This window comes from Diadema setosum, chromosome 18, assembly GCF_964275005.1.
Source record: "Diadema setosum chromosome 18, eeDiaSeto1, whole genome shotgun sequence".
Lineage (NCBI taxonomy): Eukaryota > Metazoa > Echinodermata > Echinoidea > Diadematoida > Diadematidae > Diadema > Diadema setosum.
This window is the reverse complement of record NC_092702.1, coordinates 27,139,809-27,157,814: the sequence shown is the minus strand read 5'-3', so window position 1 is coordinate 27,157,814 and position 18,006 is coordinate 27,139,809. Positions and strand designations below refer to the sequence as shown.

Below are 18,006 nucleotides of genomic sequence, written 5' to 3'. Positions count from 1 at the left end.
TCCGCGCTCCAAACTAAAATGTAATATTGTGCTCTCCTCTGTAACGCCTGAAGCCTTGGAAATGCGATATTAATTAGTGCGAGATTCGTACATTTCTAAAAGTCACCATGAAACGAAATTGATCTGCTTATCAAGGATATCAAGGTTGGCGTCCATCATAACACTTCGAGTTCGTCAAGGTTCTAACAATGAGCCATTATCATTAGCTGGATCATGAAAGATTTCTCAGTCTCTCTCTGGCTCGAAGAAATAATTGTTAATGAAAATCTTTGGGTGCATGGGGATCCTTGCGGGCTTGTGCACAAACGATATCAAGCAGGTGGGCGATTCCCTTGTCTTTGGCAGATCGTATATAAATTATGCTTCTTCTAAGGCCTCTTGTCTCATGCTCGTACGAGCAAAACACTACATTTGCGTCATTAGTAAGGTGGGTTTTAACATTAATCCTTCCCAGTGATAACAAGACTGCATAGCGGTGAAGAGAAACACAACTGGACGTAAGCAACCTACTGCTATAAACTGTTTGGCGTCACGTCTTGTAAATCTCGTCCTTAACGTGATGTTTACGCTGCCTTTGATGCTATACATTTACAGAAATCTCATACATTCATCCGTTTTCGCGCGTCCTTCATCCTTGTAAGGATTTTGAAGGAGATGCGTAATCCCCCCCCTCCATCTCTCTCTTTTCTGCCTCCTCTCGTATTCATTCTTTTGCAACTGCTTCACGTACTCGGCTCGAGTACATAGCAATCTTTCTTGAATGCGTCATAGTGATGTGAGGAATATCCAGGTCACTCATAATCATTTTGTTATTCTAACCTTTTCCTCGCCCTTTAGAGGGATCGTACAGTTTTGGTTGAGACCTAATTTCAGGTTTCTAACATTTTTTGGTGAGATAATGAGAAACCTCTTATGAAATATGAAAGAGCATGTATTTTTTATGAGGAATTCAGCATTTATTTGATGAAAATTGGTTTTGAAATGGCTGAGATATCTCAAAAAGAGCGATTCTAATAAAGTGTGGGACCCACACTTTATTACAATCGCTTTGTTTTACTTTGTTTTTGGATGTTTCAGTCATTCCGAACCCGATTTTCATCAAATAAACTTTGAATTCCTCTTAAAATGGTATGCTCTGTACTATATCATAAATGTTTTCTTGGTATCTCGCAAAAAGTTAAAAGCCCAATTCTCATCTCCACCAATACTGTACTATCCCTTTAACTATATCATGCGTGTCAGTCCATGTCAGTGAGCACAGTATATCATTCGTATTATATATTTGCTTACTTAAGTGGTCGTGCGTGACGAAATTGCTTCGACAACTGTAGACTCTACTGTTCAAGAAGCCAACTTTGCATGTTAAATTTATATAATATTGGATGGCCTTGAGGTTAATACAAGGAAATATTGGACGAGCTATGCACAAATATTGGACGAGTCGAAGACGAGTCCAATATTTTGCTTAGCGAGTCCAATATTTCCTTGTATTGACCGAAAATAGGACATCCAATATTATCATTATTATCCTACAGAGGATTTTAGTAAAGAATATTTTCACTTAGGGGCCACCCTTTCTGTCTCTGAGTGCTGTATGGTCTCCTACTGTACTTGATCCTGACATGGGGTATGGTACACTCTTCAGTGCAAGTTAATCCACTTCATTCCCAGATCTATGTGATCTATGTATTTTGATGTACATTCCAAAGGAAACTTAGATCAACGTCGAATTACTACGATGAAATTTGTTTGTATAAACACAGAATTTTAGAAAAAACGATATTTTAGTTAATTCGTGATTGACCAATCACAGACGTTTTTACTTCATATTTCGGGTCATCTCGTATATCTCAGCCAATCACTGTGCAGTTTATAAAAACTTTGGGGAATCCCCCTCTTGCCGTCCAATATTTTAAATATTGGTCGCCTCGGCAAAAAAATATTGTTCGAGTTCAACAAACTTTCTAAGTGGGTCGGAGGTTATGAGCTGCGTCGACAAAATAACACTTGTATTTGGGCTCTAAAAATCCTCTGTATGGATAATAATTAAATAATATTGGAAGTGAAGCCAATGAGAAAGCCCGATCACTGAGAGCAAAATTGTTTGATATTGACAGCTGAAACTTCTGTATAATATTCTGTATACTTAGCATGTGATATGTTGACCTTGCTGATATTAACTTTATGTGTACCTTTTGTAAATATTGTAAATATGTTGTTTACCTGTTGGTTTACATCCAATAAAAAGTAAAAAAAAAAAAAAAAAGATTTGAAACAGAATGAGACATTGAATCCCAATATCAAAGGAGCCATAAAAGTGTCGAGCACTTCAGTGAAAGTTTTAGGAAAATCGGACAATCAATTTAAAAAAAAAAATGAATTTTAACAGTTTCGGTGCCGTCATCGCTGGATAAGAAGACTACTACAGTTCATTTGGACAACAACATAAAGTAAAATATGAGGAGAAACTCACAAAATCTCATCTACAAAGACAACGAATTTTGAGGTGCCTTTATTTGGACGCAATTTCATCTGATTTATCGGTATATATATATATATATATGTATACATAATTAATGTAAAGAAAATTATCGTTATTTCATCAGCATTGTCGCATGGAACTTCAAGTTTAGCGCAAATAAAAAAAAAAAATGTCGTTTCTGTCTCAGCATGGCTGTATTAAACCTCTCCGTTCCGACGGCAACGCTACTGCGTTAGATGTTCTGCTTGTGGCTTGAAGGGAATCAAAGGCATAAATTTACCATTTGAAGATGAAAAAAAAAACACCCAATAGCTTAAGTGCTTCAAAATAGTAACAAAGTGTGAGTTAGGGATAGAAACAAATACCGTAAAAATGTTAATCCGTATAACCAATACGAAATGTTGTTAGATATGTATACAAAATGTGAACAAACGTGATAATGGAATTATTTCTAGAATAAATCGTCTACAGTAATTATTGTTCATTGAGAAAAATAGTGATATCTCCTCATACTTTAGACTATATTGCCTTTTTAAATGGTAGGATGTTTTGTGATACAATTAATGACCTACACATGCATCAAATGTGTTAATTTGAACATTTTTTTTTTAATTACTGCTCCCAATGGCAAACAATACCTTTAATCGGATAAACGATCACTTTTGAGTAAATTTATTTTAATGACCGAGGGCTTTCCACCACAAGGTTATGCAGGTGATGCAATCAACGATCGTAAAGACATTACAGATCAGCAACTTAAATACCCCTGTCCAGACAATTAGGCCTATTATGTGATGCATCCACACATGATACCACAGACCCGCACTTCAAAGTTCAGATCACGAAAACGAAACACAATGACAGATAGTGGGGCGAGTCGGGCCAGGGTTTAATGACATCATCAAATTGCTATTCGGTCCACTCATTGGGGTCACGGTCAGGCCAGACTGTTGGCGGGATGGCCCGCAGAGTAGAACCTCTTCATAAAATGAATCTCTACGGGATAGTCACGATGTTTCCACAGAGTCGTGAAATTTTCCCTTTGCTTTGTCTGTTTTTGACTGTTGGTCTGGATCAAAGACTGCAAAACACCGCTCTACTATGCGCAAACATGACTGTGACTAAGTAATAAAGACTGTCGGCTACATCATGGACCTAGGTCCATAGCTACATTATGCACGGTATACCTCCACTTTAAAGGGATGGTACATTATTGGAGGAGATGAGAATTGGGCTTTTAACTTTTGCGAGATACCAAGAAAACACTTATGACATAGCACAGAGCATATCATTTTAAGAGGAATTCAGAGTTTATTTGGTGAAAATCAGGTTTGGAATTACTGAAACTTTTGTGGTAGGGTCCATGGTAAAACAAAGCGAGCGTAATAAAAGGTGGGTCCCACACTTTATTAGAATCGCTCTGTTTTGGATATCTCAGCCATTTCAAAACCAATTTTCATCAAATAAACATTGAATTCCTAAACAAATTACATGCTCTTTCATATTTCACTAGAGGTTTCTCATTATCTCACCAAAAAATGAGAAACCTCCCTGGTTTGAGTCTATAGGTATAGTAAGTGTATCACTATAGTATATCATGTCTATATGCGTGCGTGTATGCTGCAAAATAATACATACATTTAAGGTGTCTTTCCCAGCTTTTCTCTAAGTTTCCATGTGTTTTTTTTTTATTGCATCAGCTATTATAGAAGGAGATCAGATGATGCAATCATCATAAAACTCCTGTATATTTAAAGGCATAATCTACTATTTGCAGATAAAACAAAAACCCAGCATTAGTTCTAACAAAAACAACCACTGTAAAAATTTGAATCCGTATTATCGATGTTAAATATTGTTAAATACACAAAATGTGAACAATAGTTATTATAAAAATATTTCCAGACTAAACCGTCTGCAGTTATGGTTTATTAAGAAAAATACTGACGTCTCCTTATATTTTAGGCTTCATTGCGAAAATTTTATATGATAGGATATTTTGTGATACAACAGACCTACACAATTTGCATGATATGTGATATCTTGAAAAAAATTGAAATCACTGCTCCCAAAGGTAAACTGCAATAATATCATGGAATATGGTGCGTGTTGTGTACAATCAATGTCCAACGTTGGCATAGCACGGTTGGAGCACGGTTGTAATGTGCTTTGTGCGTATACACTGTACTGTGATTCTGTCCCTGCTGACGGTGAATCCTGTCCACAATGTAAAGGTCGAGATTGCGTGGGCACCCTTGACAATGAACTGGCTCTCGGCGTAATACCTCGACAATGATTCATCCAGTCATTGGGTGCTGGTATTCTAAAAGGCTTTCACACGGACACAGACACACACACACACACAGACACACACACACACACACAGGTTACATATACACCAAACATATACATGTACACCCATATACACCCATACGCGCAGAGACTCGCAGCATTTCATACACCAACGCACACTCACCTCCCCCTTACACCAATACATTCATGCGTAATTACACAACATAACCCATGCATCCGTGGACCATCCATTTGAGTCATTTGACTCTTGGAATAAATCTAAACTATCATTTACTAGTATGTAATGCAGTACCTTATTCTGTTCACATGTACCACACAACACGGTATCAACAAATAAGAATTGTAGTTAACGTGAGTTTTGTCTTTATTAAAAGTCAGTGCAAAACGTCATGATCATCATAAATAACATTATTATACAAGATATTATAGCAGTAGAAAACAAAAGTGGTGACATCTTTCTGATTTGATACGCTGTACGATCTTACCGAAAATAATCAACCATGTCATCAGCTCAGGAAATGGAAAATAAGAATAAGTGAATTGCGACAAGTTGAAATGGTTTCAAAGTGCGTACTTCACCGAAATGGTGTAACAATTATCTACCAATTTCTATCCACTCATTGAAGTTGTACTTTAATATATCCAGATTTCAAATACCCTTTTCTGAGACCTGTCAGAAAATCGAAAGAAAACGCCTCTTCAGCGATTTTAGCTGGAGATTTTGTAATGATCCCCGAGGCTCAACCCCGTAAAGATCATTAAATCATTTTCACATCAAACTATCAGGCGCCGATAATCCTGCGGCTTTAATACACTAATATCTCACTGAAGTGAAATACGACTAGAGATATGTGACTCGCCACAAATATTCAAACTCCGTCACACCTATCGCATACCTCCGTTAATCATAATGATTAAGCCTTGATGCATTTCACCAGACGCCGGTCAGGGGTGACAGAAAATTTGTGCTCAGCTGCTCCCAGTGAGTTACAAAGCCCACGCAGCTCTACGCACTGTGTACGTTTTCAAAGAAGAGCAAATAAACAAATATATAGATAAATAAAAAAACAAAGATTGTGAGACTGAAGCTCTTCGTCACCAGACACCACGATGTCACGCTTCTCCTTTACACTCATCCGTTTGGCATGTTTTCTGCCCTACATTTTGAAGGATTTCATGCTTGCCCACGGTCTAGATGCAATTTACAGCTTATTGATTTGCCGGGGCTTGCTAGATACTGTATCTCTCGTTTGGTGGAAAACAAGTGTCGGCGTAGGTCGACTGACACAATGCGACCCAGAAATCCACGGCCTTAGCTTCATTACACGAGTTTTTACCATCTGATCTACGACAGGCATTTCCTGGAGAGGCGATTACCTTTATCTCCTCTCGTTTCACTTCAGTGACATGAAAGAATGATGCAGTTTACTGGCTGACATCTTACTCAACTAGTCATTCAGGTGCCTTAAATCCAAATAACTAGAAGCGCCATTAAGCTGGTAGTTCGTACATAACATGCCGGCAGCGGCATCATCATGCACCATCAGTGCCTTGGAATGGGAAACATGAACGCTACGGGCGTAAGCATGACGTCACAATAATGCAGCATCAGTTACACCAGCTATCATACTTATTAATGATTCTTATATACCATGATACCCATTTGACATAACATTATGGACGTAAGTATCTTTGTCAATAAAATAATGGCTCAAGCATTACCGTATTATATTTATACCTTGTACATTACAATAAGATATCGGGGGTAACATTTCAAGGCTATTTCCTTTGTCAATGCGGGAGGAAATGCATTCGTAAACTTCAGAATCACAACCGCTGACAGAAGTACCCTCAGTACAGACAGGAGAGATAGTACAGTAATTATAAAATGATTAACAATTGACGTGAAAGCAGCACGTGTAATATTATGTATAACACTTACATTACATGTGACTAGCACAATGTTAAATGTTGAAAATGAAATGATGTGCGGCTTTCCCGCGTGAACTGTTCGGACGCGATGTCTCGTCCACTGCACTGTCGTCAGTAAAAGAGTAAATGGCCCTTTTGTAACAATTTGAGTCAAGGGCATTCCAACTGCACTGGCGAGGCTGAGTTGTGTTGTCCACTCAGTGAAAGCTGAAGTGGTGGTCAGCATCCCCGTCGACGTCGTGTCTCGGCGAAGACTGTTGATACGCTTCCCGGATTCGTCGAAGGAGGGCCTGGTCGACGTCAGCCAGGGCGTCGGGCACAGCGTTCCTCCTATGCTTCCAGCTGGGGCTCAGCGGCGGAGAGGTTGAATGGGATGATGATGGCGATGGCGTTTGGTAGGCCAGGGCCCCAAGACCATTGCTGCTCGAGCCAACAGAGGACATGCGATCACTCGACGTTCTCATCGTCGTGCACGTTGGACCAGCGGTGCTCAGAGAGGAAGAAGCCAGAGCGTGGTCCCTGATCAGACTGATGTCAGCGTCGGATACGCCGTCCATGACATTGGCCATTGCATTGCGCCGCTGGTTCAGGCGGCTGGGCTGCTGATCGGCCGGTGCGGAAGAGGCAGTAGGAGACATGATAGTGAATTGGCAGGCCAAACTCATAGCAGGCATCAACCTCAGAAGATACAATAGTTGTTCGACGCCTCAGTCAAGATACTTCAAAATGTTATCGAATGCTGTATATCAGCAGCAATGAAATACTAAGTATACAGTTTCTCCTGTAGGAATAACCACAGGGCAGAGAGCTCTGCTTCAGAGTTGTAACGTGAACTCGGACGCTGCAGGTAATGACGAGTTCGTGGTTTACCGGCGAATTTATAGAGAATCGGCCTTCGCACTCACAGCACGCTATCACACATGACAGCAGGCCTCAGGCGGGTAGTGAGCAATAGCCCGGCGACAGTCCGTGGCATGACGTAGTATCAGACACGCCCCCACAGCAAGCGCAACACGAGTGACAGAACGACTAGCTGCTATTATATTTTGCAGCCCCGTCTCTTTTACGTGAGCTGGCGCTGGCATGATAGCATGAAGCTCCTTGCACAAGTAGAAGAGCTCATTTCGCAATGATTGTTAGGGCATGGGGAAATATTCTACCCTTTTGTATGGCTGGAATCGTCGAGGAAAATGAAGTCATCCACAGTACAATCAGGGGCATTTTTGCCCTGGTAAAAGGATGAACCCTGGTAGAAGGGAATTTTAAATATCACACAGAGAGTGAGGTGTTTATCTGTGACATTATACCTGTCGTTTTATGACAAAAAAATCCCAAACTGCAGTCCTAATGGTATCAAAATGATCAAACAATATTCACTGACAATTCAAACAACATCATTTTAAACGTATCAGAGTACAATATCTCCACAAGGGTGTTCATAATAATGATGATAATAACTGCCCCAGAAGATCATGATGTATCCACAAAAGAAAAAAAAAAAGACCACAAAAATGAAAAAATAAGACAGTGTTTCCTTGCAACGTACTTCTTGACGAAAAAAAAAAAATGTATCCAGGTCCTCCTATTTAACCTAAACATCATAAATAAACCATTGAGTTTGTATCATGTGCCTCACCCTGACGAGAAATGTACTCAGGATCCTCTAGTCAATGTAAATATCGTAAATAACTCAAACATACTGTACGTGACGACCAGAGGACACGTCACTTGAATTCAAGAACTGATTTGTGAGATTTGCCTGATTTACTATAAAAAAACCCCAAAACAACACCTCAGAGAGTGATACAGTCTGAGAGTCTGAGATCGCCTTGAGTAAAACATAGCCCGTTGTTTCATTAGGACAGCAAGCAGCCAGCCTGCGCTTCGTTCCCATATTGTTATGCCCACCGGAGTTTTGAAACTTGCCATAACATATTCATGGGATGGTGTGGACGGCAAATTACACACCATAACATACCGTGTAAGCGTCACATCGATGTCAGTGTCCAGCGAACATCAGACACTGGTATGCTAGAAGTATACTATTTTTCATACGGTTTGTTTGGTTTTGTTTCGCTTTGTTCCACCACCGCTCTGATGATCCATGTTTCTGCAGTGATTATACAGTAAATGGGGTCTACCACTTTCCACTGTCACAAGGTATATACATCACTGTAATCATTTATAATAGGGGGCGCCTTCAGCAACTTCCATCGAACGTGACCTATAACATCGACCTGTTGCGCTTAAACCTATGTATTACAGTGCTCGACACAAACCTTCTTTTTTTTTCCACTGGTGGTCCGTTTGAGCCAAGAAACTCTTTGAATCTGAAATTTTGGTGGCCACGAAAAAAAAAATTAATGTACAGTGGCCCGAAGTAAACGGAAAAATAGCAATCCATTAGAGCCCGATCGGGCAATCACGGTGGTCCGACATAAATTTTCAGTAGCCCAAGGCCGCCGGTCACCTCTTATGTCGAGCCCTGAATGATAAATTATATATATATATATATATATATATGTATTATGTATATATATTCATATATTCATATATATTTATGTATTTCTGTAAATATATTTATCATACAGCCCGACAAAGCGAAGGCACATGGTTGCTCCCTGTGTTTGGCAGCTGATTTCTAGTCTCAGAGTCGAAAGCTTATTTGTCCTTCATGAACCCCCTCACAACAATTACTGTATTATGAATCAGTCATCTAGGCACCTTGTTCAAGTCGAAAAGGGGAAAGGGGAAAGGCAACTCGCTTATCATAGGTGCCTTTTTGTGGATCATAGCGAAGAGGCGACGAGGTGCAACTCGCAGGGGCGCTTTGCTTTTTGAAACTCGCTATGAGGGGCCTATAAAGGTGCCATCACCTCACATCAAGTTGCCTTATTCCTCCTTGTCCTTTAATAACGAGGCATCTTGCAGGTTTCAACCCATCGCATTCTTGCCACACTAAAAGCTTCTCAATCTGTATGATAAACAAAAATATGAGCAGGATCGCTAGTGGCAGTGACAGTGCTAAAATTGATCGTGATTCTTTTCAGTGTTTATTAGTGACTCAACGTGTTTTGCACGTTAGAGAAAAAGTATCACAATGCCTACAAACCAATGAGAGAATTGTGGAAAGATGACACGACGCATGATCTAATTTGCATGGTGTGTTTGCGTCCAATCTGTTTTGTGAAAACATAAAACTTTACATAACCCCCATAACTTTTTTTTATGGATAAATACAGCATTACCCTTTGAAAGTTTTAAGCATTTTTTTTTTAAAACAACTATATAGGAATCATTATGACGGACATCAATTTTGTGCTCTCTGGGAAATTTGACACAAGATACGACGTAACATGAAAACGACCTTTGCTCTGACCAATATCTGCAAATCAGGTATGAATGGTAAGACTATCATTGTGGTGCTATCAGATACAATCTGCCCCATTACCGTCTATTATTCTTCGCATCATTGCATAACAAAGGTTAGAGCTCCAAGCAGCTGATTGGTCAAAAGTGATGTCACTGATCACAATAGACGTTAACGACAACAGTAGGGGGTTTTCCACGGTATAGTATAACGTTACTCCAGCATAGCCTATTTGAGATTTTAGGGAATGGCAAGTAACTGATCAGTGGGAATGCTGGGGGATGATTGTTCCAATCCTTGTGGGATTCATTGAAGAGTACATCATGTATCTACTGTTGTGTGAAAATTATTTGCTTCAGAATGGTCTCATATTCGAGTAATGTGCAGTTTAATGTTTCCAGGTTAGCGTGCCTGGTCAGTGACGGGGTGATTAAACTGCACATTACCTGAATATGAGACCATTCTGAAGCAAATAATTTTCACACAACAATAGATATGTAATGTACTCTTAAATGAATCCCACAAGGATTGGAACAATCATCCCCCAGCATTCCCAATGATTCCCACTGATCAGTTACTAGTCATCCCCTTTAAGCCTTCGTGTATCTCAATGAAATGATGGTAACATATAATTATTAGATATCAACAAAACTTACACGAGAATCTCCCATAAAACTCGACAAAATAGTCAAACTACAAAATAGTCAAAATAGTGGATATATATCCTATATGACTTAACAGTCGCACACCAGCTAAAGCATCAATCGCTTCGTTCCATTTGTACTATTCAACAGTACATACAGACGGTGGCCTATCGGCCTCGTATAGAACTAAATGCGTGTATGATATTGTCATGTTATATGATCATGTTCTATCAGAGACAAACCAGTACTCAGTAGATGACGCGATGCAATATAAGGTTATAGTGCATGGAATACATCACACCATTAAGAAGGGACTTCGTACGGTAAAGCTCTGTTCGAGTGTTGATATTGCATTGTTTGATCACAAGAGATAACAGATTCATTATCAGATATAATGAGAGTGTATTTTGTTAAAGTGTATTTTCCACACCACGTGTCAGTTGGCTTCTTTAAGTTGAATTAAATAAGACGAACGGAATGGCAGTAATTTCATCAAAATAGGACCTAAGATGAAACCTCAAAGCTTTACATGTTTAAACAAGACAGCGATATCAGTGGTAAACCACAATGAGTATATCAAGTGCAAGACGTGATGATGTCATCACATAAGAATCTTCAATTGAAATGTATGTATATATACCTTCACTAAAATCCTTGAACTTTTTATAAGTGAAATAAATAAGGAGAAGACGTCTCAAATTATTGTAGACTTGTCATACCCTTGTAACAATTATTCTCAGGAATAAAGGTGTTGTAGTTGCCACATTTTCAACTAAAAAAAAAAAAGATTTCTATAAAATTTCTGTCTACAAAACCGATGGGGGATTGTGAAGTGATATAATGTCACACCATTGCCTCCTATATCCATTGTGGTGTGGCTGCGATCATTATTACAATTCGTAGTTGACACACAATATGACATCATAATCTACAAGTCCACATAGCTGATGACTGACCGCAAACACAGCATGGGTCTTCCACGATAACAGCTCAATCAACAAAGACAACAAAGCAAAGAATGACAAGAAATGAGACAAGTCCGCTCTCGTAAACAAGACCGACGGAAACCGAAGATCGTAATACCATGCGTGTGAATTATCGGGAAAGTCCCTCTGGTCGCAGACATGCCGGATTAACATTGACTCAATAATTACGCAGAATGTTATGGAATATTGCTGTTGTTGCTGTTGTTGTTTTTTAACTGCGTTGTCTTTTCCATTTCAGAGCAATTTGCGGTCTATACCACAATATATATGTGTACTGATGCGGTATATAGTTCCGACAAGGACTGTCACGTGACTGTCAGAATGGGAAGCGCACGAGGAGGATCCGATAAGAGAGAAGAGGGAGGGGGGTAAAAAGACGGAGAATATCTCGTATTATTAACAGCAGCAGTTATCACGAAGGGAAACGAGGAGAAGTACCAGGAGAAATCTGAAACAAGATACGAGGTTGGCATATTATTATGGAATATATGGTGAAAGATAGTGTGATACATGCATAGAGAAATAGTATACTCTGATATAATATATCGCAAAATAGATAGATAGATAGAGAGAGAGTGGGGGGGGGGGGGACAAGAACCACTATGGAAATGAATAAAGACCGTGAATGGACTAGTCAGAGACTGTACTGATGTTATACTTTCTTTCAAAAATCAACGGATACTTTTTATTACATTTTTTCTTCGAGTATATCTTCGTAATTTAGACGGTACGTATAGAGTAAAGAGGGCGAGTTTGCGGAAACTTTGCTTACCCCAAATGCGCGTGAAAATAATGCACTCGATCAAAAACGTAAAGAGATGGTACAGTATTGGTGGAGATGAGAATGGGGCTTTTGACTTTTTTGCGAGATACCAAGAAAACACTTATGATATAGTACAGAGCATATCATTTTAAGAGGAATTCAAAGTTTATTTGATGAAAATCGGTTTTGGAATGACTGAAACATCCAAAAACAAAGTTAAACAACGCGATCGTAATAAAGTGTGGGTCGCACACTTTATTAGAATCGCTCTTTTTTTTATATCTCAGCCATTTCAAAACCAATTTTCATCAAATAAACGTTGAATTCCTCATAAAATTACGTGCTCTTTTATATTTTGTAAGAAGTTTCTCATTATTTCATCCAAAAAAAAAAAAATGTTAGAAACCTGAAATTAGGTCTCAACAAAAACTGTACGATCCCTTTAAACGGGAAACGAGACATTGTTTACCCAAAAGCACGTGAAATGCGATCTTTAATAAAGGGTATGCACCTAATTTTTAATACACGGGATATGAAAACTTCAGACAAGGTCATGCATCTCTCTGTTTTCCTTAATTATGAGCACCATCTGGGTCAATGTTAAATGGCAAGGCCCACGGTGATGATATTAAAATTCGAGGTCACCATCATTAATGAGCGATCTCCGTGACTGTGCGCCGAAGGTTAGTTAGCACAACGGTGAAGACATAAATCCACGAGTAAGGATTGAGGTACTGCGAAGAAGGCTGCAAACACGACAAGTTGCCTCGTGTTTTGAGGACACGCAATCATTTTTCACAGACAGTTCAGATAAGTGTCTGAAGCGCACACCTATCACACTGTGAAGTTCGGACTCACTAATTATAAATGGAATGACACAACGTTGGTGTTTCAATGAGTCATAATTATGCAATATTCGCCGTTAATAAACAAAAATCATACAAACAAAGGCCTACAATGAGGAATAAAAATATTCTGGCGGAATGAGAATATCTACTTCATGCCTTGATAAATACTCGCTGATACATTGAAATCCGACCGTTCCAAGTGCAGCTGCACTCTAATTTAAAGCGATCACATAGTTTTGGTTGAGACCTAATTTCAGGTTTCTAACATTTTTGGTGAGATAATGAGAAACCTCATATGAAATATGAAAGAGCATGTAATTCTATGAGGAATTCAACGTTTATTTGATGAAAATTGGTTTTGAAATGGCAGAGATATCCAAAAAGAGCGATTCTAATAAAGTGTGGGACCCACATTTTATTACGATTGCTTTGTTTTACTTTGTTTTTGGATGTTTCAGTCATTCCAAACCCGATTTTCATCAAATAAACTTTGCATTCCTCTTAAACTGGTATGTTCTGTACTATATCATACTAGTAAGTGTTTTCTTGGTATCTCGTAAAAACTTAAAAGCCCAATTCTCATCTCCACCAATACTGTACCTTCCCTTTAAAGGGGAAGCTGCACTCTAAGTTAGAGGGGAAGTTTCTCCAAAAATGTGTATTTAATGAACACAGAAATACAATGTACCACTATAAGTTTGAGCGGGAAAACCGGGAAATTTATTCAAAAAATGCAATCTAAACAGTTTGATGCATCCATGTGCTGTCATCGCTTAATAAGAAGGCTATACACCGTTCGAGCTGCCCCATAATAGTGCAATAACGTAAAGAACATTCGACATATTGTCACTTGTGTAATGTGCTGAACGAGTGCTTGACTTTTCTCCTACAGAAGAGATCGAAGACCACGAACATGATAATCAACAGAATAATGTCATTCAGTAGTAAAGGGAATGTATGCTTTTCATACAAAACATAATTTTGAAAACCATAACTTTACTGATGTGATATGCTAGTAATTCTGGAGTCACTGAATACACGTTTTTGATTGCGGTAAAATCCTCTTTACAGGAGAATGAAATCCAAAAGTAATATGTGGATGAGTGAATGAGGCAGTGCTGGTAGAACACATCAACAAGATTTGAGGAAAATCGGGATCTTTCTTAAAAGTTTCGGTGCGGCCATTGCTGAATACTGTACAACAGTTTCTGAATCACCGCAGGACAACGATACAGGAAATATGAAGAGAACTCAACATGATATTAATTTCACTCTTCTAGTACAATAAAAGGGCACCTGAATTACCTCTTTCAGAAAGCAAGAGGAATGAAAAAATGTTCCCTTGTTATAAACATATGGATGTCACTAACAAGTTGAGGGAATGTGTACTTTCAATTACAGAAAAAAGAAAGTTTTGTGGAATTCTCTGTATATTTTCTTTACGTTGGACATGCCGTGATATACTCGATTTACGTGTATATTTGGGTTTCATTCCCCGTAAGTATAATTTTAGTTGAGATGGGGATTCGGATTGTTATTATTTTTTTTTGGCAGATAATTCGAAACAACTTATGAAATAATAAAGGACATACAATAATCACTATCAGAGTTCAATGTTTAGAATGATGAAAATCGGTTTGAAATGGCTGATATATCAAAGTCAAAGTAAAACAAATATTGGTCCTGATAAAGGGTAGGTCCCACTTGTTATTAGGACCTCTCAGTTTGTGGATATGTCAGCCATTTGAAAACCAATTTTCATCAAATAAACTGTATTTTCATCAATGAATATATGCTCTTTCACGTAATCATAAAAGGTTTCTCATCATCTCACAAATACGTTGGGAACCTGAAGCCCCATCTCATCCACATATACCATCCCTTTAACCAAGGGAGAATGAGACATTACTGAATATGTTCGAGACATCAATGCCAAACACGTTCGCACATTACAGATGAGGGGGTCATCAGCGATTTAATTAAATTTACCGCATGTCAGTTGGAATAATGACTTGGGGATCAACTACTCACCATCCGGTTCATTAATCATATTGCACGAAATTGGCTTTCATCAATAATTCAACATGCATAGCTCCACCCTTTTGATAATAATTTTTTAATTTTTATTCATTGCAAGTCAATAATCTATCATCAGACGCGAAGGCAGTTACGCCTTCAATGGTATTTAAAAACCATAAATACATTGTAGTATCAAAACCATCAGTGGAGTTGATATTACAAGTTACTGAGCGATTTGTAAAGCGAATCACAATCATGTACTCATCTGTATAGGTGTCATTGGGACCAATATTACTGTTTTGTGAAATCTTTCGAAATTTTTAAATTTCGAAATTGTCTTATCTTTGCTGAATTTCGTGACAATTTCACTGCTCAGTTTCTTTGATAACCCTCAATCTCATCAAAGAAAACTTGTAGGAGTGGTGTTTTTCTTTATAATACAGCATCAACAAGCGATAAGGTATCAATCAAGGAAAAATAAAGGAGAGTTTTATGCTCTCAGTCATATGAAAAAAAAAAACAAAAATCATTGCACTTTTCCCCAAAGGAAGTTAATTAAATCAAAAAGTCGCGAGAAGCAAGCGACATTTATACGAGTGTCTTGCTTGTTCGAGGGTGTTTTTTTTTTTTTTTTTCTGAGCAGAGTAATATTTCGCCATTAGAATCCCGTGGTGGACGTCTGCCACTCTGATAAGAATAATCGAAAAATATGTATGTACAATGTATATAAACTGTGGCCAGTCTGTGGGAAGTGACACATCGGCACTGCTCTGCTGATGTGACGGATGACGATGGCTGTATGGGTGAAACCTCGAACACGACTCGTGATCAAGCGCCAATGCCAACGACAAGACCGCGTCACATGCTGCTGGATGTGAGAGGAAATTTTCCCCATATGAAAAAAGGGCGAGGGGAAAAAAACCGCACGCAGTCAAAATAATAATAGACTGGCAGGGTTTTCACAAGAGTGATAGAACGCGAGAAATCAACCCCCCCCCCCCCCTGTTTTGGAGATATAGCGGTGTGCATGTTTGTGAATAAAATAAAAACGTGATATATCATTCAATTCAAAGTTTATTTCATTTTTCGACAAAACATATAAGTTACACTTCTTTTGACAACAGAGAATAAGGTAAACAGAACATTATGTATCGAAGAGAATGTAAAACAATTGAGGAGGACCTTATAGTAATTATACATTGTAGTTTAAAAAAAAAAAAAAACAGAAGTGACCGAAATAAAGTACATGTGTAACTTTGCTTAAAGGGCGAAAAATGGAGAGACCCACTAAAAAGACAGAGCTTGTAGAATGTGGGCCCCTCTGGAATAATAACATCAATGGAAAGATTAATTGAAGCATCATAAATACAAAAGGAGAAAAAACTAGAAATGTCGCTACGGCGACTGATGCCTCCGCCATAATGCATGATTCTCCCAATAGGTGTATAGTACAATGTTTTGACAATGTGTGATCACAGTTTCACATAACTGGCAAAATATCGTAATAACAGGTTTGTCAGAAATATCTTGAATGTTCACTTTCCACGAACTGGGTTTGCTATAATTGTCTATTAAAGAGTACAGGTACACTCTTGGGGAATTGAAAATTTTTACTTGACTTCTGACCGACCTTATTATAAGTTTATGCATTGAGTATAATTTTCAAGGTATGAAGAAAGAGTGTAATTACAGTACAAAATATTTTTTTTTCATTTAAACCTGACCTTTGACCCTTAACCTTTGACCTTTGACCTTCTGGCTGGAAATTTCCAAGAGAATCTCCATCAAGTAATACATGTACATATATTAAACACTTTTAAAACTAATAATGCAATCATTGCATATACTAGTATACATGTATGAGGGAAATACAGTAGTAACATTTTGAGGAGTTGACCTTGACCTTTGAACCCCCTGACTATTGACCCATGACCCCTAAATTCCCTAGATAATCCCTGCCAGTCAGTACATGCATATGTACCATGTTCCATGAAGATACATTGAACCATTTGCGAGAAAAGTGATATTGCAACATTTTCACCTAACCTTTGACCTTTTGACCTTTGACCTTATGACATGAAACTCTCTCTGGAGAATCCTTACGCAGTAGTATACATGTCTATACTAAGTTTCAAGAAAATATCTGCGGGCATTGCATAGATATGGGGGAAATAGCAACATTTTTAGCATTTGACCTTGACCTTTTGACCTTTCACCTCTTGTCAATGTCACTAGAATCTACTCAACTAATTGTCCCATCATACATCATCCTTGGACCAAGTTTGGTGAAAGCTGCTTCATCCAGTTTTGAGTTATCATATAAACAGATAAATTTTAGGATTTGACCTTGATCTTTGACCTTTGACCTCTGTCCGATTTCACTGAAAAACTAATCAAGTAATTGTCCCATCATACATCATCCTCCAACAAAGTTTGGTGAAATTTGCTCCATACAGTCTTGAGTTATCGCATAAACGGATACAATTTCATGATTTGACCTTGACCTTTGACCTTTGACCTTTAGCCGATTTCACCCAAAATCTAATCAAATCGTTGCCCCATCATACTTCATACTTGGACCAAGTTTGGTAAAATTCCAGTAAATATTACTCAAGTTATCGCGTAAACGAAAGCGGACGGACGTACGTA

General features: G+C 38.4%; 1 protein-coding gene across 2 annotated transcripts in view; it reads right to left on the bottom strand.

Moving 5' to 3' along the window:
- The window catches only part of LOC140241592 (DNA polymerase lambda-like), a 110,922-nt gene that overhangs the window by 33,917 nt on the left and 58,999 nt on the right, over positions 1 to 18,006 (bottom strand). The window contains exon 8 of one of the 2 annotated variants that reach the window (XM_072321327.1): positions 7,838 to 7,973. The exons of the other annotated variant lie outside the window; for it this stretch is intronic. Coding sequence (XP_072177428.1) covers positions 7,939 to 7,973 — 35 coding nt within the window. The 3' untranslated portion in view covers positions 7,838 to 7,938. Of the gene's footprint in view, positions 1 to 7,837; positions 7,974 to 18,006 lie in introns of those variants that run through there. 2 annotated transcript variants of the gene reach the window in all.